Below are 24,338 nucleotides of genomic sequence, written 5' to 3' on the forward strand. Positions count from 1 at the left end.
ATAGGACATTCCATCCAAAAATGACAGACTACACTTTCTTCTCAAGTGCACACAGAACATTTTCCAGGATAGATCACATCTTGGGTCACAAATCAAACCTCAGCAAATTCAAGAAAATTGAAATCATATCAAGCATCTTCTCAGACCACAACGCCATGAGACTAGATATCAATTACAGGAAAAAAACTGCAAAAAAGACAAACACATGGTGGCTAAACAATTCATTCTTAAACAACCAAGAAATCACTAAAGAAATCAAAGAGGGAATCAAAAAATATCTAGAAACAAACGACAACGAAAACACAACAACCCAAAACCTATGGGACGCAGCAAAAGCAGTTCTAAGAGGGAAGTTTATAGCAATACAGTCCTACCTTAAGAAACAAGAAAATTATCGAATAAACAACCTAACCTTACACCTAAAACAATTAGAGAAAGAAGAACAAAGAAACCCCAAAGTGAGCAGAAGGAAAGAAATCGTAAAGATCAGAGCAGAAATAAATGAAAAAGAAAGGAAGGAAACAATAGCAAAAATAAATAAAACTAAAAGCTGGTTCTTTGAGAAGATCAACAAAATTGATAAACCATTAGCCAGACTCATCAAGAAAAAAAGGGAGAAGATGCAAATCAACAGAATTAGAAATGAAAAAGGGGAAGTCACAACGGACACCTCAGAAACACAAAACATCATGAGAGACTACTACAAGCAACTATATGCCAATAAATTGGATAACCTGGAAGAAATGGATACATTCTTAGAAAAATACAATCTTCCAAGGCTGAACCAGGAAGAAATAGAAAGCATGAACAGACCAATCACAAGTACAGAAATTGAGGCAGTGATTAAAAATCTCCCAACACACAAAAGCCCAGGACCAAATGGGTTCACGGGCGAATTCTATCAAACATTTCGAGAAGAGCTAACACCTATCCTTCTCAAACTCTTCCAAAATATTGCAGAAGGCGGAACACTCCCAAACTCTTTCTACGAGGCTACCACCACCCTGATACCAAAACCAGGCAAAGATATCACAAAAAAAGAAAACTACAGACCAATAGCACTGATGAATATAGATGCAAAAATCCTCAACAAAATACTAGCTAACAGACTCCAACAGCACATTAGAAAAATCATACACCATGATCAAGTGGGATTTATCCCTGGGATGCAAGGATTCTTCAATATACGCAAATCAATCAATGTGATACATCATATCAACAAATTGAAGGATAAAAACCACATGATCATCTCAATAGATGCAGAAAAAGCTTTTGACAAAGTTCAACATCCATTTATGATAAAAGCTCTCCAGAAAATGGGCATAGAAGGAAATTACCTCAACATAATAAAAGCCATATATGAGAAACCAAAAGCCAACATCGTTCTCAATGGGGAAAAACTGGAAGAATTCCCTCTAAGAACAGGAACAAGACAAGGGTGTCCACTCTCACCATTATTATTCAACATAGTTTTGGAAGTTTTAGCCACAGCAATCAGAGAAGAAAGAGAAATAAAAGGAATCCAAATTGGAAAAGAAGAAGTAAAATCGTCACTCTTTGCAGATGACATGATATTATATATAGAAAACCATATATAGAAAACCCTAAAGACTCTACCAGAAAACTGCTAGCACTCATTGATGAGTTTAGTAAAGTAGCAGGATACAAAATTAATGCACAGAAATCTCTTGCATTCCTATACACTAACAACGAAAGAGCAGAAAGAGAAATTAAGGAAACTCTCCCATTCACCACTGCAACAAAAAGAATCAAATACCTAGGAATAAACCTGCCTAAGGAGGCAAAAGATCTGTATGCAGAAAACTTTAAGACATTGATGAAAGAAATCAAAGACGACACAAATAGATGGAGGGACATACCATGTTCTTGGATTGGAAGAATCAACATCGTGAAAATGTACTATCCAAAGCAATTTACAGATTCAATGCAATCCCGATCAAATTACCAATGGCATTTTTCACAGAACTAGAGCAAGAAATCTTACGATTTGTATGGAAACGCAAAAGACCCCGAATAGCCAAAGCAATCTTGAGAAGGAAAAATGGAGTTGGTGGAATCAGGCTTCCTGACTTCAAACTATACTACAAGGCCATAGTGATCAAGACAGTATGGTACTGGCACAAAAATAGAAAGGAAGATCAATGGAATAGAATAGAGAACTCAGAAGTAAGCCCAAACACATATGGGCACCTTATCTTTGACAAAGGAGGCACGAGTATACAATGGAAAAAAGACAGCCTCTTCAATAAGTGGTGCTGGGAAAATTGGACAGCAACATGCAAAAGAATGAAATTAGAACACTTCCTAACACCATACACAAAAATAAACTCCAAATGGATTAAAGACCTACATGTAAGGCCAGACACTATCAAACTCCTGGAGGAAAACATAGGCAGAACAATCTATGACATCCATCAAAGCAAGATCCTTTTTGACCCACCTCCTAGAATCATGGAAAGAAAATCAAGAATAAACAAATGGGACCTCATGAAACTTAAAAGCTTTTGCACAGCGAAAGAAACCATAAACAAGACTAAAAGGCAGCCCTCAGAATGGGAAAAAATAATTGCCTATGAAACAACGGACAAAGGATTAACCTCCAAAATATACAAGCAGCTTATGCAGCTTAATACCAAAAAAACAAACAACCCAATCCACAAATGGGCAGAAGACCTAAACAGACATTTCTCCAAAGAAGACATACAGATGGCCAACAAACACATGAAAAGATGCTCAACATCACTAATCATCAGAGAAATGCAAGTCAAAGCCACGAGGTATCACCTCACACCAATCAGAATCGCCATCATCACAAAATCTGGAAACAACAAATGCTGGAGAGGGTGTGGAGAAAAGGGAACTCTCCTGCACTGTTGGTGGGACTGTAAGTTGGTACAGCCACTATGGAAAACAATTTGGAGGTTCCTTAAAAAACTACAAATAGAACTACCATATGATCCAGTAATCCCACTACTCAGCATATACCCAAAAAAACCATAATCCCAAAAGATACTTGTACCATAATGTTTATTGCAGCACTATTTGCAATAGCCAGGACATGGAAGCAACCGAAATGCCCATCAACAAATGAATGGATAAAGAAGATGTGGCATATATATACAATGGAATATTACTCAGCTGTAAAAAAGGATGAGATGGAGCTATATGTCATGAGGTGGATAGAACTACAGTCTGTCATACAGAGTGAAGTAAGTCAGAAAGAGAAAGACAAATATTGTATGCTAACTCACATATACGGAATCTAAAAATGTACTGATGAACTCAGTGACAAGAACAAGGACACAGGTGCAGAGAATGGACTGGAGAACTCGAGGTTTGGGAGGGGGCGGGGGGTGAAGGGGAAGCTGAGACGAAGCAAGAGAGTAGCACAGACATATATATACTACCAACTGTAAAATAGTCAGTGGGAAGTTGTTGTATAACAAAGGGAGTCCAACTCGAGGATGGAAGATGCCTTAGAGGACTGGGGCGGGGAGGGTGGGGGGGACTCGAGGGGGGGGGGAGTCAAGGAAGGGAGGGAATACGGGGATATGTGTATAAAAACAGATGATTGAACTTGGTGTACCCCCAAAAAAATAATAAATTAAAAAAAAAAAAAAAGAACAAAAGGAACTAAAAAGCAAGACCAAAATTTATGCTGCTTCCAAGAGGTACACTTAAAAATAAACACACAGACAAGCTGAAAGTAAAAGAATGGTACAAGATATAACATGCAATTAGTAACCAGAAGAAAGCTGGTTTGGTATATTAGTATCAGACAAAGACTGGGAATATCACCAGACACTAAGATGGTCATTTGCTAATACTGCAAATAAGATAATTAATCAAGAGTACATAAAAATCCTAACTGTGTGCACCTAATAATAAAATCCCAAAATAATGAAACAAATATGAGGGTGAGTCAAAAATTACCCGCACTCTGGCTGCAGAATTTATTTTAATTAACTTTTAGAAAAGACAAATACATCATTTTTTGACACAACCTCCTTGCTTTACAACAGACTTTTTCCATCTGTCAATGAGCTTTCGTCTTCCTTCATTAAAAAATGTTTTAGGCTGAGCTGCACCACGGTTCACTTCTTCATCAGAAGTGAATCTTCATCCTCCTAGGGCTGCTTTCAGGGGACCAAACAGGTGAAAGTCCTACAGAGCAAGATCAGGTCTATAGGGAGGATGCTTTAACACCTCAAAACGATGTTTCTGTAGAGTGCTGACAGTGTGGGCAGAAGCTTGCAGACATACCCTCAGACCACAAAAAACGAATCGCTGCACACTGCTCTTTGTTCATGTAAATCACAAGTGGGGCGTCAATTTTTGCTCGCACTGCAGTTATGAATGAATTGATGTAACACGTTCACACTTGCACAGCAGTGACTGGGGAGACAGCAGCCTTGAACTGAAAGCGCCGATAAGGCAGTGTGGCCAACAGAAGTTTTAATATAACTAGAGTGCGGATAATTTTTGACTCACCCTCGTATTTATAGAATAAAGAGAGAAATACATAAATCCACAATTGCAGTTGGAGATTTTAGCAACTCTTTCTCAGAGGTTGATAAAACAATTGGACCATAAATCAGGTAGGACATAGAAGATTTCAACAATGCTATCAACATCTTGACCTGATTGACATTTATGGAATACTTCAACCAACAACTGCCAAATAGTGCATGTGGAATATTCACCAAGATGGCAATATACTGGGCCATAAAATAAGTCTCTAAATTTAAAAGGACTTTAAGCATACAGAATATGATCTCAAACTGCAATAGATTGAAGTAGGAATAAAATACATTAAGTAATCTAGAAACTTCACAAATATTTGGAAGATTAAGCCCCACACTTTACACAATACATAAGTCAAAAAAGAAATCACAAAGTAGATTATAAAATATTTTTAAACTAGAAGACAATAAAAGGCAACTTATTAAAGTCTGTGGGATATTCTATTATCATTCTCAAAGGGAAATTTATAGATTTAAATGTTTAGAGCAGAAAAATTATCTAAAGATAATGATGTAGGCTCTTACCTTAAGAAATTAGAAAAAAATAGCAAAAACAAAACAAAACAAAACAAAAAAACAAAACCCAAAGAAAATAGACGAAAATATAAAGTTAAAACAATAATCAAAGAAACAGAAAATGAACAATAAAGGTAATTCCTAAAAAGTCAAAAAATAGTTCCTTGAAAAAGGTTAAAAGTCAAACTTTGGAAAATTACTTGCAACATTTTACTTAAAGAGACAATATTTCTAATACAAGTAAAAAAATCTGTACTATCACTTCTAGTAAGATATATTAAAATTAAAACTACAATAAAAACTATTTTTCAATTGAGGAAAAAAAAACCCTGAGTTTGACAATGCTTTAACTGGAAAGATTAAAGAGTAACAGGCACTCTCATAACTTTCTGGAAGACATGCAAAATGGTACCTCCACGAAGGAGAAGCATCAATTAGGAGAATGATATATGTGTTTAGCCTTTCACCTAGAAATCCCACTCCTATGAATCCATCCCCAAATATCTTGCCAAATATGTTAAATTATGTATGTGTGAAGCTATTCATTTCAAGATCACGTATAATAAGAAAAGACTGAAAACAACTAAAATGTCTAGCAGCAGAAAGCCCTGTGGATAAACTGTCATGCATCCAACGCAACAGCACACTATGCAGCTGTTAAAAAGAATGAAGACAAGCTCCATCCCCAGTCCCTGGTGCTTACCACAATGTCGGCCACCACATGTGTGCACAGGGAACAAATAATCTCATCAGCAAATGCATTTCATAAGTTATATTTACTTTCACCTAAAAACAGCAGGGTTGTACTTTGTAGTTTTTGCTTTAAAATACGTTTAATGCTAGAAGGAAAAAAAAAGACTGCTTTTGAGGGGAAAAAGTCACATCACAGAAGACGGTTTATAATAAATAAAACATACACTAAAATAAGAGGAAAAATGTATGTCATGATACACTAAAAAGTTAACTTGCCTCATCCTTTAAAAATCACTGTGGTAGTAATCCGGAGAACTCCATTCCTGTTTACTTTCTTTCCTTTCTAAACGGATGGTGATGACTTACTTCATGCATCCTAGCTTTGGTTCATAGTTCGGCATACCTTCCTACAGGGAGGTATTACCTGCTTCCTCCAAAATTCTATGACACAAGTCCTGAAATCCCTCCTCCCGAAGTGCCAATGACGCCTGGGCGGATTCTGTTCAGGTTTTCCTGAAGGCCTGACTCACAGCTCGTTTATGATTATTCATCCCTTTTTAACTGTCACTCATTTTCCATAAACTCAACTTGTAATATTAGGTTAGCCATTTTTCTCTGAGCCTGGTTGTTTTATAACCACACCTCTCAGTTATAGCCCTGAACACACAGTGGTGATACATCACCAACAACAACCTCTGAATCTGCGGGGAGGAGGTGTGCATGAAACTTTTGAAATTCCCTTACCCTCAGTTTTCTTCTCCTTTTCTTTTTTTCTTAATTATTCCTGATTTTCTTCCCTAGTTTGTGCCAATAAGGAAAAAGGAGAAAGAATCAAACTTTTGGCAATGAAGTCCAGGAACGTCTCCCTCACCTGGAGAACCTGGCCAAAATAGAGATTCCCAGACCCATCTCCTGGAGATTGGGATCTCTACAAGTACCACCAGATGATTCTGATGAGCCTCGGTCCTGTGTTTAGAAACAACTGCTAAATACTCTGACAGAAAATAAAGTAGAAAAATGACATCATTTTTAAACGTAAAGAATAAAATTCCTTTGCTCATGGTGACTATCTTAACAATAAATCACAAGGGATGTTCTAATAATGTAAGATGAGAGATATCACAGTATGGCTAACTGGCTTATTATATGGTTAATAGTCTAAGTCAAATGGTTTAACAAAGTTGGCCACAAGCACAGGTGCCCCCAGAAGAACAGCCATCACCGTGACCCTATCTAATTTACTTTTTAAACCAACTTTAGACCACTGTTCAGGAAACACCCAGTGAGACTGATGTTGTAGCTACACAGCAGGGTTAAGTGGAGAATTCAAGCTGATGTGTATTCAAGACCTTTCTCTTAAGTCTGCTCCATCACTAGCACTAACATACTTTAACCTCTACCCTAGCGCATGCTTTAGTAGATGGTTATCTGAATTCACCACTTCACATAACATGTAGAGATTTAGTTGAAAGCATTGTTAGAATTAGCCTAAGTACCCTAGCTGTACAACAACTCCTTTTCTAACCTGCACAGTTTCCAAACACAGAAAACAAGGTTGTACATTATTTGTTTTGCCTCCTTTCTTAAAAAACAATTCAATTTTCAGAGCTTGAGAGGCATGCATCTGAAGCCCAAGTCCTTTATAATGGAGAAGTGATATAAGAATAGATGAATAGGGCTTCCTAGGTGGCGCAGTGGTTAAGAATCCGCCTGCCAATGCAGGGGACACAGGTTCGATCCCTGCTTCAGGAAGATCCCACATGCCACGGAGCAACTAAGCCCGTGTGCCAAAAAAACAGAAACAAACAAACAAAAAAAGAATAGATGAATAAGCCAGTCAGGAAACGTTTGGAATCAATAGCATTAGCATAATTCATTTGAGAGATTTACTATAGGCTGAAATAAGCATTCTGGAACACACAGGCCTGTTCAGAGAACTGTGTGACTTTATACACTCTGAGCACTTTATCCTGTTTTAATCAGTGGTCATTAATCTCAACAATTTTTCATGTTGTTTTAATTTTCCTGAATAGTTATAGCCATGCTCACACATTCAAAAAATGTTTCTGAAGCTCATTTTTCTGTGACCCCTTGACAAGCCTGTGTAATATCATTTCAGTGCTGCTTATTACTGAGTTGAAATAATTAACTGAACTTGGCACCCTGCTAGAAGTCACTACCTTTTGTTAAAACTGGACTTTCAAAAATAATGTAAGGAGGTTTATAAACAACTACTAACAAAAGCACCAAATATATAAACCTGTCTATCACTACTGTATTTTCTGTTTTTCTTACATCTTAGTCTAAATTACAAACAGGCTTATCCTATCACCTAAATATGAGAAATAAAAACTTATACCACTTAGGTTTCTACTCTCAGTTGGCATCATATCCTTCTGAAGAAGGTTTTTTGGAAAAAAATCTTCTACCTATTATCTGTTCTTTATAAAAGTTGTAATAGCTTATGTCCAAAAAGAAGCAAGAGAAAAAAGAATCAAAAGAAAAATAAACATTTTTACCTATATTATGAAATTGATTCTTATCAAGATTTATCTTAAAAAAGAATGGTTCCCAACAATTTTACTTGTAGGAATTGATACTAGAATAAATCACTACATAGATACACAGAGTTTTAGGAGTAAAGATATTCATGTATGGTGGCATTGCTTACATAGCAAATATTACAAAAAGCCTAAGTGGGGTTGGTTTAAAAAAATTAGTAAACCTATATACTGCGTGGCTATTTTTAAATATTGTGTTGCAGAAATATTTAAGGGCAAGGAAGTATGTTTATGACATTTCAAGTTAAAAAAAAACATGCTATCAAACAGTGTTTATAATATCCCAGTTTTGGAAAAAAAAAAAAAAAAAAAAAAAAAAAAAAACCCTACAAGGACTTCCCTGATGGTCCATTGGTTAAGATGCTGTGCTTCCAATGCAGGGGGATGTGAGTTTGATCCCTGGTCAGGGAACCAAGATCCCACATGCCACACAGCGCAGCCAAGAAAACAAAACAACAAAAAACAAATCTACAGAAAACATGAATGGAAATGAATGGAAGCAAATATACCAAAATTTTATCCGTAGTTTTACTTTTGGATGATAAAGCTGTAGATAATTTTCTACCATTTCTATAAAAATCACATATTACTTTTGTGATGAGAAAATAATTATGAAGAGCTATGTTTTTAATGCAATATACAGGATAAATAATTTTCTTACTATATAAACTCCATCTAAAAGTCTAAGATCTTAAAAGAAGAGACCAACAACATAGGACTAACAACTTAAGAGAAAAATAGAGGTAAGAATATATATATATTTTCGGCTGCACTGCATGGCTTGTGGGATCTTAGTTCCCCAACTAGGGATTGAAACCGGGCCCTCGGCAGTGAGAGTGTGGAGTCCTAACCACTGGACTGCCAGGGATTTCCCAATAGAGGTAAGAATATAATCAAATATACAGAAGGGGAAATATAAATGGCTTTAAAACATATGAAATATATTCAACCTCTGTCATTAAAGGAAAAGTCACAAAGATATTCCATTTCTCATGTATCAGAGGGGCAAAGGGAGAAACATTTTGGTAAGACACTGTGTTGGTAACAGTATAACTAACATATATTCTCATAAATTGGCAGAGCCGCAAATTGGTTTAACATCTCCAGAGTGCATTTTTTCTGGATCTATCAAAATTACATACACTTTGACCCACTGATTCTGCCAGTAATTTATCATACAGACAAATAAATTACATATTACCCAAGGATATTCCTTTCTACTTTGTTTCAAGTAGCCAACATTTTGGAACAACCTGAAAGTCCAATTAGAGTTAAATGAAAACATCCTCCAAAATGGAATCTCAGGTAACCATTAAAATAAAAACAAAAACAAAAACAAAGACAAACCTATATAACGACATGAAGACAGTTTCAGATCTATCAAGTGAAAAAAGGTGAAGTACTGTAGGTATAGTATGCTGTCATTCCTGTATGAAATGAGTGGTGCAATGTTTAATATACCTGTGTTTTTGTATTTGCATAAGACATCCCTGGAGGGATATATTAGTACCTGGAAATGACTGTCCCCTAGAAAGGTTGCAAAGGGTCACTGGTAGGGGAAGACTTAATTCTCACTGCATGTCCAGTATGTATTATTTGAATTATTTATCAGGTTTGTGTATGATACCTTGTATCATTATTTATTTTATTTATGTAATGTATTTAGTTAGTTAACAGTTATTTTTAAATTATCAGATATGGAGAAGAAGCACTGGGGCAGAGAAAGATTCCTAAAAGCACGAGGCTTTGAGTATGGCATCCGCTGCTCCTTCCCAGTGGGACCTCGGGAAAGCCCCCTCCTTACTCTGGACCACCTTTTCTTTCCCTAAGGAAAATCATAAAGTTCTGTTTTCACTCTTGGGAATCTGAGCTTATAGTTGTTTTCAAAACACATACTTGTTTTCAAATATCACACAAAATAACAGGTGTCTCAGCTACTAGAATTACACACATCCCCTCCCCTGTTGCTCACACTTTACAAAGTTATTCTCTTGGGAAACTTTTTTTCAAGTAACAATTTTCTGAGCACAATTTTACACATAAGGCCCTACCTTAAGTACTAGGAATATAAGAGTATAAGACCTCCCAGCTATTGAGTGCCAACGAAATGCCAGGTGCTGGATGAAGTGTTTTTTATAATTGCACCTTGTGATGTTCACATCAACCCAGTACCCAGCAGGCACTATCAGTATCTTCATTTTATGAAAGAGCAGATGGCAACTAAGAGGGGTAAGTTACTTGTTGGCAAATGTCACCCATTAGGAAGTGATGGCATTAAGAACTCAAACCCAGGTCTGCATGACACCAAAGCCTGAACTACTTTTTACCATTATTACAGCCCATGGCGCCTGATTTGGTGGGGGAGGAAGACAAAAAAACAGATGCTTGATCAGCAATGGGGTAGGTGCTGTGAGAGAACCTCCAAGTAGGTCCAGTGGCGATTTGCGTGAAACTGGCATTCAGGAAGCACATTGGACGTACGCAGACTTCTTCCCATAGGTCAAGTGAATAGTGAAATTGTCAGTTTTCAAAGCAAACCTTGACCATGAGATGAACTCAGTCTGACGTGTGGCTACACAGGTGACTTGGTACCATGACAGAGAGGAATTCAGCTGATGCCACAGGAATTCTCTCTCAGGCTTCAGAGTCAGGCAGACCTTGACTCAATTCAGATCTGGCACTCAGTAGCTTTGTAACACCAGTTAGGAGACTTAACTCCTCTGAGCCTCAGGTTTCTACTTGGTGAAACGCAAGTGAAATGAAAAAATGGAAAGAAAAATAAATGTGGAAATGAACATGAATCTCTTGGCATAAAGTGGGCATTCAATAAACAGTAATCATATATGAATTCTCAAATAGGCTTGGATCTACCAAAATAATCCAAGATTGCAGGGGCAAGTACTTCAATAGAAACGGAATCATTTGCAAAATACATAATTTGTTTTCCCAAAGTCAGTATGCAGTGTTTGGTTTGAGAAGCATCCGATATAATGATTTTAGCCTGAGAATTTCTCCCACTTCCTTCTGACTTTGATCATCTACACCTCTAATTATTGTGGATCATGAGTGATTCTCAGCCTCATCTTGTACCCTCTTCACCCATTTCTCTTCCAAATGCACAAAGATTCCAGGGGCTGCTATGTTTGCTAAGGTTCTTGGGTGACATCTTGCTAGGCATGAAAACTGTATTGAGATGAGTGCCTTTTTCCACCTTACATTGCCAAGGGGTCTTCTTGTCAAAATCATGAAGAATCCTAAAAGGAGGGAAGTGAAGGTCATCTGAAGAAAAAGGGAAAATCCAACTCCGAAAGAAAAGCTGATGGTTAAAAAACGAATTTCCTTCTTGAGTGTACAAAATGTCTCTTGAAAAAGTGATTTGTGTCTAGAAGTTTTATGCCTACATTCAATACGCTGCATTTCAAGCAGCATTTCTTCTTCGATCCTTTGAGCTCCTTTAATACATCAGATGGGTTTTTAATACCCACAGGAATATATAAACTCTTTCCAAGCTAAACAAATGTAGGGCAAGCTGGAGAGTTAATAAACACACATCTATAGGGTTTTGGCAACTTGCTAAGCCACTTCAGGTGCAGCACTGGGAAGCCCAAGGGAGGAACACAGACTGCTCTTTGAGGTGGGGTGGTGGGCGTCACAGCACCAACAGCCATCAGGATGGAGACAATGCACCGCAGAAAGGCCGCTCGCAAACATCAATCGTGTGGATACAGCTCTGCACTCCTCCATTCCGCATGTAAATAAACATTCTAAAAATACTCCTTGGTTCTGCTGGCCTCCTACCCTCAGGCATGGAAGAGGAAAGCCTCACTGTGTTGTTAGCCCAGCCAAACTTACATGTGCTCCCACCCAGCTTTCCCACACATTAAGAAATGTACAAATGGGAAATTGTTGTGAGACTAATTCATGTCAGGTAGAGACCTGCCTAGTCATTACAGACATGTGCCCCTCTCATTTTGCATCATGGACTCTTAAGGGAAAACAGTAATTTACAACATTTCCTGTACGAAAACCTCTCCAAACATGGCTTATCAAAGGGCAAGTATAGAGAGTAACATCCACACAACAATGGCGGTTCTATCTGGAACCTCAAAGTTGTACTCATCGCTGCTTCTGGAAATAGGACACTTTTTTCCCTTAAGCATCTGAGAAAGAGAATCAGTGAAGTCCTGTCTCTAGTAAAGTGCTTCACTGAATTGAGAGTCACAAGAATTGGTACAAAAATCAATCAGAGCTTTAATCCTAATTATTCTAGTATTTTTGGACCACATTTTCATCTTCTGGCAATATTTCAATAATTCAAAATAAATCCAAGATAAGCACTTCCTTCCCTCTCCTCCTTTCTAAAGTTTAAGGCCAAGATGTTCTGAGCAACCACAAACATACAGCACCTAACTAGATCGTTCATTGTAAGAGTTAATATTGAATTATTCAAGCTTAGCTCCATAACATAATATAAAAAGAAGGTAGCTCTTTATTAAGGGATGAGTGGCGGATCATCAACATTATATGATAAATTGTTGAAAAACTTTTAGATTTGATAGAATCATACTTTACATATTTTGTAATGGAAAGAAATAGCTTTTAGAATCCAGGAGTTATTTCTGTACCACCGTCTAAGATGCATGGGCTTGACACTGTAAAATTCAAAGGGAAAGGAGCTGTTTTGATTTTGGTGATCTATGCTCTCCACATCACCACCAATATGGTGAGATCTAAGTAAGTAAACGACACCAAAGGGAAATGTGGAGAAAAATAAGGTGCACAACCCTCAATCTCCAAAGAGAAGAGCTTGACCCTTGGTGTTAATGTCACTGTAGAGTAGGAAGACTGTCTTGTTTAGAACTAAACTAAGCCCATTTGAAAGGGTCAATGATTATTTCATGAGAAATTGAATCACATTTGTTTACACATTTAAAACAAGACTGAGTACAGTAGTTTGGCAAGAATCTATAGAACAGGAGATACAAAAATATTTCAACAAATTAGTGTATGATTGCAAATTAAGTGGTTAAAAACTGTTACATTTTAACGCCTACAAATTATATTATTCATGACACTAATGTACTCCCACTGGCAAAGTCTGTATCTAATTTGTGTAATGAAGTACCCGATCACTATTGACTATGTGTAGTCCCTAATCCAGAATTCCAAATTTTTTATGAACCGAGAGCTAAAGTAGATCCAAGAAGTGGCAAAACTCCAAGATCTACTTTATCTAGGACAGTCTCATTGGAGCAAAAACCACACCAACTACTTTTCCTGATTGAAACTATTAGTTTTACCTTCCCGGCTAAGAAATCTGGAAGAGGGGGCTGACTGGAGTTCTGTGGTTTTCCTACAATGCTGTCAACACAGATGGGTTTGTGGATTGTGCTCTATAAAAATATCTCCCTTTTATGAAGCATTTACTCTGTGCTGGGCACTGTGATAAATATGAGGGCTATAGTTTCTTTATCCCACATACAGATCCTGTGAGGCAGGTATTATACCCCTTTCAGAGATGAGCAGACTGACATCTACAATATTTAAATAACTGGTTAAAATCTTGGCATCATTAAGTGCTGTAGCCCAGACTGCAGACCAGTCCCAGAGCCCATTCTCTCAGTCTTTACTCCAGGAAGACAGCACCTCCCCTTTGTGCTGTGGGTCCATTGTGCAGGTTGTCTGCAGAAGACCCATTTGGTGAGAACACCTGCAGGGCACTCGCTGAGAACAGTCTGAAGAATTTGCGGTAAATCGCCCACCCAGCGAAAGACCTCAACAGGAAATTGGAGTCGTTTGTAGGAAAATGGAATCTCTGAACTATGGTTCTCTGAACTGTAGCCCACGAAACATGTCAACACAGCTTCGAGACCAATTACTTTCTTTCAGTTTAGCGGATAAATGAAAGGCGCGTGGGGAGAAGCGATGAGAGAAGAAAAGTGTAGCCACAACTTTTGGGGCTTCCAGGAAGATGAACAAAACTTGTGTGCAGATCCCAAGTGAAACTGATGGCAACATAAGTCTTATGAAAAGCGATAAGTAATACTACCAAAAAAGTAAAAAATAAAAAAAGACACACACATACACACACACACCCCCCAACATAAAAATCTGATTTGCCTTAGAAATTAATATCTTGCCAGCACTGAAACGTGACAAGAATTTTAAAGCTCTGGCATTAAAAATGTGACACATGTTTAATTTCATTCTTGATTAATTATTTTTTAAATTGGTTATAAGTATTTAACTCAGCAATTGATTCTCACTCCAAGGGAACCTTTGTGGATCCCTTTCTCAGCAAAGGGCAAGGGGGTATCAGAAAAAAAGCAACGTACTGGAAAGTAGTTAAAACATCACATTCTTTTTAGATATCCAATTTTGTTAAGCTTGTTGACAGTCACAAATGCCCAGAAAATATGGGCTGAGTTGTTTTAGATTGCTGTTTGAATAACAGATTAATTTAATAATCAGTGGGATATTGAATGACGAAAATTATTGGTTAAAGCAGCCAAACCACCAACCCTAATGACATTCTTATGTAAATTCTTATTTTCTTTTAGGCTCCTGCATTCTTAATAAACCCTATATTTTTGAAAATCCTTTTTTAAACATTGCATACTGTCCCTCTGTTATAATATATCTGTCTATGATATAGACAGATAAATGTCCACTTTTGGAGTCACCAATGTGAAGGTTTCTATTTAGAGCAACTGAGTCACCTCTTGATGTTTTTTCCATATAAAACCAACAAGGGATTCTGGAAAAAGGACAGAGAGACGGAGTTGGGAACAGCCAGTCTTCAAAGATTGTTGGAGACCAAAAGACTTTTACAATATGGCTAGAACCACCTGACATAGTTTCCTGAGTTCTAGCACAATGTTTAGGCACCAGGGTTATCTGATGTCCTTTGAGAGATGGGAAGATTGTTAATAACAGTCCAGGAGCAAACTGCCACACAAAGCACGTTCCCGTGGGAAGTGCACAGTCCTTTGGTATTATTGCTCTATGGTTTGCCATTGCTTGTGGAGGAAAGTAATCGCTGCCTTGAAAATGGCTTGTAATGGACACAGTTTTGTATGTTCCATTGCGGGAGGCGAGATGTTTTTCTTTGAAAAAGATCTTAGTGCGTAATTTTTGAAATACTATAATTTTCACCAAACTCAGTTTCCAACTCACTCATCGCCAAATGCTGTAGAATTGTGTTATTTTTGAATGTCACTGCCCCTGACCTGAAGTTACCTACAAAGCTGGTCAAAAATTAGTAGTTGTCTTAAGAGAAGTAGTCCTGCAAAATCTCATTCTTTCCAGGCAAAGGTTGACAAATTTCTACACGCATTGAATGTAAAGCAGATGAGCAAATTCAGCTGTCTGGTTGCCACCGAACTTATTGGCCATTGTACTGAAAAATCTACCTGCCATCAAGAAGGGAAAGCCGACAAAAATCAAATCACATTATTTTCCTCATTAACTTATTGCATTCCAAGAAAAAATCTCACACAAAATGGAAAACGTTACCTTCATTCTTTGATAAATATTCACATATATCTTCTAATAAATTTTATTTCATAAAATGGAGCAAGGAAAGAGAGAGAATGGGATATGCAAAAAACAACTATAAAAGTTCAATCCTTCAAAAACCTTCAATGAGACTATTCTTTATGAGTCTATTTTGATGTGATATGAATATCATATCATAATTTTATAACAAAGCCCCACAAACATTTTTGGATTAGGAAAAAAAAGTAGTCATGAATTGACTTCTCATTCAATTAGTTACCCTAGCCACTCTGTCACTTTCTAATCCCTGAAAAGAGGAGGAGGAAGAGAAGAAGAGGAGGAGGAGGAGGAGGGAAAAGAAGAAACAGACGAGTCTGCTGTATTAGGCCCTGGTGTGTGTGTGCTGGGAGGGTTGCATCAGAGGTGCAGCGAATGGCCTGTCTTAATCGGGAGTTTCTGCTTCAAAGTCCAGTGTCACCATTACTGCTGTCATTTCTCCCATCATCTGGAATCTGATCATTTTTTCTCCCTTCCTTAAAATGTCTCTTTTGTTCCACACTGCTGTCAGGGTAGCATCTGAAGTCCTTCAAAGGACTAGTACTCTGTGACAGGATCAAAGGGGCACCATGACTTGGGCCTTACTCATTCCTTGCCTCCTCTTTCATCTCTCCTCACCCCACCTCTGTGTTCCAGCTTCCCTGAACTTCTAACAATTTTTTGAACAAACCACAACTTCTCTTGCCTCCACAAGGCTCTTCCCTGCTGCCTGGATACTCCTACCTGCTAACTCCTCCATACTTGGTGGTCTTACATTAGATGCTACTTCTTCCAGGAAGCCTCTCTTGACCACTCCAAGCCTCCCTTCTGTGCTCCCGTGTGACATTTACTCTCAAATCCTGGCATGAAGTATGGAGTGTTGACATTGCCTAGTTACTTCCTTGTAAACTCCATGAGGAAGGAGTCGTGTGTACCTCATTCACTGCTGTCTCCCCACAGTGTAGCCCAGTGTCTAGGATATAACACACAATCAAGAAATGTTTACTGAAGTCCTAAGCTATCTTTAATTTTTTTCCTAAAGACCTATTTTATTTTCCAGGCAAATTCCTTAGGTACCTCCTTCAAGAAAATTTATGTATCAGCCCTCATATCTTAAGAACTAAATTGACATCTCACAAATTAGACATTAGAAACAGGCAAAACCAATCTGTGATGTTAGAAATCAAGAGAGTGGTTATATTATGGTAAGTGGGGGTTGCACCCTGAAGGGGATAGGTGGGGGGACTTCTTGTGGCTCTGGAGGGGGGCTAAGAATGTTCTTTCACTTCTTAGCCTGAGAGCTGGTTACATAGATGTGTCCTCTTTGTGAGAAAACTAATCAAGCAGCAAACTTACTGTTTGTACACTGTTCTACATATGCTCTATGTCAATAAAGAGCTTACTAAAAAAAGAAAGGAAAAGCACAAGCCCCTGTTCCTCTCCTCACTCAGACCCCAGAGCCTTTACTGTTTTGCCTCCATAGTTTTTGACAGAGCTGCTGCATGGTGGTCTTGAAATAAAGCTTCGAAAGCAAAATCTTCCCAAGGCTGCAGTATCTTCTCACTGCTGCCAGCAAATTGTAAATGGCCTTACTCAACTTCCCAAACTCCTGTGAGTCCTCAACCCAGTGTGGAATTTAAACTCTGAAACAGACTAGTCATTGGCGGTATAAACACCTTCAGCATCAACTTCATTATCTTATCCATCCTTGGCTTCCCCAAAGCATTTACACAGTTTCCGGGCTGTAGCAAGAACACATTAACCTCCCACTGAGTGAAAGGTAGTCTTCTCTTTAGTCTGAAATCTTTAGGTTACTTATTTTCGTCAAGCAGCATTCATATCTTTGGTTTCTAACTACAAGTCAATAAGGAAAAATACTGCTTGCCCTAGAAGTTGTCCATCTTGATTCTATTTGTTTTCTCACTTACAATGGAAATGAGAAACCTAACTTATTCCACTATATATGATCGCCTGTCATTTGCTAGGAGATATTGGCCACCTCATGGAGTTTGTAGTTATGATAACTGGGGAAATAATATCCCTCTGCTAAAAAAGGTTCATAATTGGGACTTCCCTGGTGGTCCAGCAATTAAGACTCCACCCTCCCAATGCAGGGGGCCTGGGTTCCATCCCTGGTCAGGGAACTAGATCCCGCATGCCGCAACAAAAGATCCTGCATGCCGCAGCTAAGACTCACTGCAGCCAAATAAATAAATATTAAAAAAAAGTTCACGATCATTACAAAACCAGTAGAGTCTACGTCACAGAGCCATGAATAGTCAACAATCCTTAAGTCATACATGAACTTTGGTCATCTGAGATACCTCTTTTTCCAGGGAATTCTATAGCAGCGAAGTGATGTTAAGACTACGAAAAGGAACATTCACATTTCAACAGAATGATTTATGGATGTTAAAAACTTTTTATACTAAGTTGGTAAAGTATTATGCTTGTGTTAAGTGTGGCCATTTATTAAGCACTTACGTTCTTGCAAGCATTATGCCAAATTCACAACATAAATTTGCCCACTTAATTCTTACAAAAAGCCTATAATATGCTTAACATTATTAGCCCCCAAATTACCCAGGAAGAAGCTGAGTTTCAGACAGTTTAGGTTTTTACTCAAGGTCACACAATTAGCAATTAATAGAGTTAGGACTCAGATCCTGAACCCTCTGATTCCATAGCCCCTGAACTAAACCGCTATACTTCAGCGCCTTCCTTTGGTGACTCTAAAGTCCTCAGCTGATACAGTAAACTATAACATGGTGGACTGGGCAAATACAGAAGCTATTCTGCTCTAAACACCTAGACATGCTGGATGGAATAGTAAATCAAAACAAGTGTGATTAAATACAAAAGAACTTACAAGAAAAGACTAAAAATCACTTGTACATTTATAGCTAAATGTAAAAACCTGATAATCTGGTGCTGTCTGGGGCTCTAAATGGGAAAAACAATATTAGCATGAGAAATCAAACTTTAAGCCTAAACTACATGTTGTTTAGGAAAAATATTTATTGTAATTATATGATACACAGGCTCCTAATTACAAAAACTTACATAACAATTATTTCCGCGCAGTCAATACCAATACGATACATGATTGAAGTCCAAATGTAAATCTACTGTGAAGAGAACTCAGTCTCTATTTTGTTCCCACAAAAATAATAAATAGCAAAGACCAGTTCACAGTAAAAAATGACAAAACACATGAAAAAACAACCAGCCAGGAAAGAAAACAGACACAAGAAACAACCGGACTGTTATCCACAAAATTAAAAGGCCTTTATTATTGGGTATAGAAACTTAAGAAAAAGACTCTATGTAAAAAAACAAACAGATTTTTAAAATAAGCAAATAAAATTTCTAGAAATAAAAAAAGACATCCTTATTAAAATCTCAATGGATTCTTTGCACACCTGAAACTAATATAACTGTAAATCAACTATACTTCAATTTTAAAAAGAATGCAGTATTTTTAAAAAATCTCATAGTGTAGTCTCTTTAAGCAGCAGATGAGACACAATCAAAAGATTAGTGAACTCTACTATGCTTAAGGAAATTATCTAGAATAAAGTATACAAACAGAAATATATTTAAATCTAAATACACTTCAGTGATACTTCAGAACATTAAAGAGACACTTTAAAAGCCATCAGAGAGGAATGAAAAGTCAGACTACTTATAAAGTTGCAAACCTGAAAGTCATAAGACAATGGAATAGGATGTTCAAAGTATCAGTTTAGATAGTATGAAGTTATCACCGCAGAGTACATATTAAATAAGACGTTTCAAATAAAGAATGAGATAATTTATTACTCTCAGATCATTCCTGAAAATAACTTCTAATGTACTGTAGAACCAAAATTAATGGGTTAAAAAAAAAGGGCAATGGTAAGTAAACAAATTGGTAAACATCTCATTCACGCTAGGCAGCAATAAAAGTAATAAAATATTTAGTAGGTTGAAAACACAGTAGAACTAAAATGTTAGAAAATACTACATGAAAGAGATGAGACGTAATCCAAGTTAGAGGTCCTAAGGTTTTGTTTGTTCTGGAGGAAGAGATCCTTCAGCATGAAACATGTTTGAAAGGTTAAGGGTAACTAGCAAAAGAACAGAGTGTACACTTTGCTAGTATACACCAGTATACTGGTAAGAGAAAAAAGGGAACCGAGAGAACAGAATGAATACAACAGAAGGCCAAAAACAAAAAAAGAAAGAAAGAAAAGAAAGGAAAGGAAAGGAAAAGTAAAGGAGAGAGAGGGAGAAAGAAAAGGAGAAAGAAAGACAAGAAAAAGCATGGGGAAGAGAAAACATAAAATGACAATAAAAATAAATCCAAACTTATTGGTAAGCACAATAAATTTTAAAAGATTAAATAGACAGAGATAATGAAATGTCAAACTCAGCTATACTCTATTTATAATACAAAATTCAAGTGCAAAATGACAAAAACAAAGAAAACACTTGAAAATGGAGGGAAAGGGATAAATATGCCTAGGAAATATTACCTAAAAAAGAACTACTAATCCTATGCTATTATCAAACAAAATAGGCTTTAAACCATAAAGCACCTTCATATAAAGAGGGTTATCACACAATGATAAAAGGAATGATTTATCAGGAAGCTACACCAGTCTTGAACAGAAGTGTCCATGGTAATATAGCTTCACAATATAGAAAGCAAAACAAAGCAACAGCAAGAAGAAGCATGAAGAAATGGAAAAATCCATAAGCCTGGTGAGAGCTTGACATCTAAAATAGACCAAGAAAAAAGAAAATTGAAACACAAACAAACCTGATCCAATGGATATATATTAATCCCTGTACTCAGCTTTTAGAGAATAAAACTTGCTTTCAAAAACACTGGGACAAATACTAGAATACAAAGCAAGTCTCCACACATACTAAAACACGTGTTATACAGACCACAGTCATTTAATTAGATAACAATAATAAAAAAAGAGAGCCTCTAAAACCGTATATTAGTAAATCTTAAAACTCTATTTAAAAATTTACAGGTCAAAAAGATGGTGAAAGTTAGAAAATTGCTAGGGCTGAAAAACAATGAAACTCTCTATATTAAAATTACAAAGATAAACTAGAATGTAGAGGGAAATTTCATATATATATATATATATATATATATATATATACACCTAAAATATGTTATACATACAAATGAAGCTGAAAAAGTTAAGCATCAAACACAAAATGGTAGAAAATAAAACAGAGTAAATCCCAAAAACATAGAAGAAAGGTAAAGATACACATTAGAAGAAAAATAAACGAAATAGAAAATCAAAGAGAGAATGAAACAAACTAAATGATGGTTCTTTGGAAAGAAAAACAAAACAAATGCATCTGTGCCAGTACAGAGAGGGAGGGAGAGAGGAAAGGAGGAAACACAGGAGGGTGCGAGGGAGGAAGGAGGGGAAGAAGGAGAGAGAGTGATTTAAAAGGAGCAAAATCACAAATATGATAACATTTTTAATGAAAAGAGAATACTATTTACAAGTACATGCGATAAAGTTGAAGAGTGAGATGAAATAGGTAATTTTCTGAGAAATATAGTCACCAAAATCATTTCAAAAAGGAATGGAAATTCCAAAGAGATATTATCTAACCACTAAAGAAACTGAGTAACTGAAAATTTACTGACACACAAAAACAAACAAATAAGCAAAAACCCATCAGTCATTAATAGTTTTATGGGTAAGTTTTACTAAATCTACAAGAAAGATAATTCAATCTTATGCAAAATGTTAAAGATATTAGAGAAAGAGAGAAGACTCTTCAGGTAATTTTGTGACAATAAAATGACCTTAATAGCAAAGCCAAATGACAGTACAAGGAAGGAAAAGTATAGTCCACTCTCCTTTTTGAGCATAGACGCAGATGTTCACAATATAATATAAGCAAATGAATCTAGAAATCTGTTTTTTGTTTTCTTTTTTTTTTTTGTAATCATGACAATGAAAGTCCATTCTGGGAAAGCAAGTAGGTTTTCATATCAGATAACCTATCTACTATTAAAGACATTTATAATATATATGATATAGCTCATGATTTAAACATTTTTAAATTATAATGGTGTAATAACATATTAAAAATTAAAATTATTTTAGTAATGGATGTAGAAAAACTTTTTGATAAATTTTAACATCAAGTTTTAAACAGTTAACAACCAGAGCAACAGGTACACTTCAAGAGGTTTGCTTTAACCTAATAAATGGTTACCAAAAACTCATAGCAATTTAGGAAATGGATAATAATTAAGGTTGCACAACATTGGGAATGTGCTTGAGGCCCTTGACTTGTACACTTAAAAACAGTTATAATGGTAAATTTTATATTATTTATATTTTCCTATAATTTAAAATCCCTACACCAAACATCATACTTAACATAGAATTATTACAAGCAATTCCTTTAATTAGGAACAAGACACAGTTGTCTACTCTCACGGCTTCTATTCAACAAATGTATCAGAAGTCCAGTGCAATAAGACAATAATTTAAGTGTGAAGATTAGAAAGGAAAATTTTACAAATGATATTACTCTGTATAAAAAAGTCCAAGAGAATCCATATACAAACTATTAGATCTAAAAGCGCAGTTAACAGTTGGATGCAGGATTTACAGAAATCAGTGAGGCTCTCATATGTTAGCAATTACCAACCAGATAATGTAGTTTTAAATATATGCCATTTCTGATAGCAAAAAACCCATAAGCTGTTCAGGTATAACTCAAACATAAAATTATAAAACTGTATTGAGAGGCATGTAAATAAAGAGAGATATTTAGCTTGTAAGTGGGAAGGTCCAATATCATAAAAAATAGCAGTTATCTTCATATTAATCTACAACATAGCAATTTTAATCAAAACCCTAGCATAATTCATCAAAATTAATAAGCTGATTCTAAAATTAATATAAAAGAGTAAAGAGGCAAGAGTAGCCAAGTTAATTTAGAAGAATAAGAAAAAGAGATTTGTTCTCCTAGCTATCAAGACACATTACAAAGTTATAATAGTTTAAGAGATATGGTGTTGACACAGGTTTTGACAAACTATAAAACCTGAAAACAGAACTGCAAATAGATGGGAACTCAGCCTGCGACACAGGTGTCATAATAAATCTACTGGAAAATAAAAAGTACTCAATAAAAAGTGCTGGTGAACAGGCCAACTATATGGAAAAGGACCAAACTAGACCCTACCTCATGACGTTCACACAAGTAAATTCCAAAGGGATTAAAGTTCTAAATGTGAGAGGCAACTCTTTAAAGTGCTCAGAATAAAAATATATGAGAATACATTTATTATATTAGGGCAGAGATTGGTTTCTGAAACAAGGAACAAAGTGCACAAATTAAAGAAGAAAATAAGAATAAATCAGACTACATTAAAACAAAAGCAAAAGAAAACTTATATGCACCTAAAGATTTTTATAAAAAGTGAAGACACAGACCAAAGAATAAGAAGACACATATACAAAGTATAGAACTGCAAAGAAATCATATCTGAAACAGAAAGAATGCCCAAGTCAGTAAGACTAAATCCACCACCCAGCAGAGAACTGCCAACAGGAATGAAGACGCCAGGGACCCCAAATGACCAATGAAACCAGTGAAAGAGGCCCAACCTCATTAGTAATCAGGGACCCTCATATTAAGCCACCAAGAAATCATTTCCCATCTGTCAGATATTGGTGAATCCTGAAGGCTTGGTGCCTTCAATATAAACACCTGAGAAATTTCCCCAAATAGTTGAAATTGCCAACTGTCAATTGGGAGAAAAATCAATTAGGACTTTTTCCAACCATCTACCAACTGGACTAAAAATCTCATATATTCTAGGATGTATTCTCATACACTTGAATGCTTCCCAAACTCTAAATGATCTCCCTACCAAAGCCAAGTGGTGTTTCTTCCAAGCTGATGGAAATACTTCCTCACACAAGAGGGCAGCCATGTTTGCAGCTCTCAACGTGAGCCTGTGCATGCCAGCCGCTCTGGCCCGTCTGGGAAAGTTCTCAAGTGAGCAGAAAGGGGCAGGGGGAGCTTACTTGGAGCAGTCTTCACAAGCAATGTTCCCTGAGGTTTCCTTGATGGTGCGCTCAGAGACGAACGCTGGATATTCAGTATCACAAGGCTCCAGGGTCTGTTTCAATTTCTGGGCTATAGGAATAAGAAAAAAAAAAGAGAGAGAGAGAGATAAAGAATACAAGGCACAGGCTTTGTTGTGACTGGCAGCCCACAGTAACTCAGAACGCAGTTCCGCTCCTGCTGCTCTGTGATTTTTCTAGGCACAGCATAATGCATTATTTTCTAATTAGTCAAGTGATTTCATCTGCCAAGCAACTCTATAAGCTATAATTCCTCAAGCAGTTCTCTTGGCGTGATCAACTATCATTTATGCATCACAAGAATTCTACTTTCTGGGACAACATCAGTCACTGGGTCGCAGACCTCAGGCTTACTT

At 36.7% G+C, this 24,338-nt stretch overlaps 1 protein-coding gene across 1 annotated transcript in view; it reads right to left on the reverse strand.

Moving 5' to 3' along the window:
* Positions 1 to 24,338, reverse strand: part of CACNA2D3 (calcium voltage-gated channel auxiliary subunit alpha2delta 3) — a 781,884-nt gene that overhangs the window by 31,900 nt on the left and 725,646 nt on the right. Inside the window, exon 35 of the mRNA XM_057705866.1 lies at positions 23,923 to 24,034. Coding sequence (XP_057561849.1) covers positions 23,923 to 24,034 — 112 coding nt within the window. The remainder of the gene's footprint in view (positions 1 to 23,922; positions 24,035 to 24,338) is intronic.

This window comes from Hippopotamus amphibius, chromosome 13, assembly GCF_030028045.1.
Source record: "Hippopotamus amphibius kiboko isolate mHipAmp2 chromosome 13, mHipAmp2.hap2, whole genome shotgun sequence".
NCBI classification, from domain to species: Eukaryota; Metazoa; Chordata; class Mammalia; order Artiodactyla; family Hippopotamidae; genus Hippopotamus; species Hippopotamus amphibius.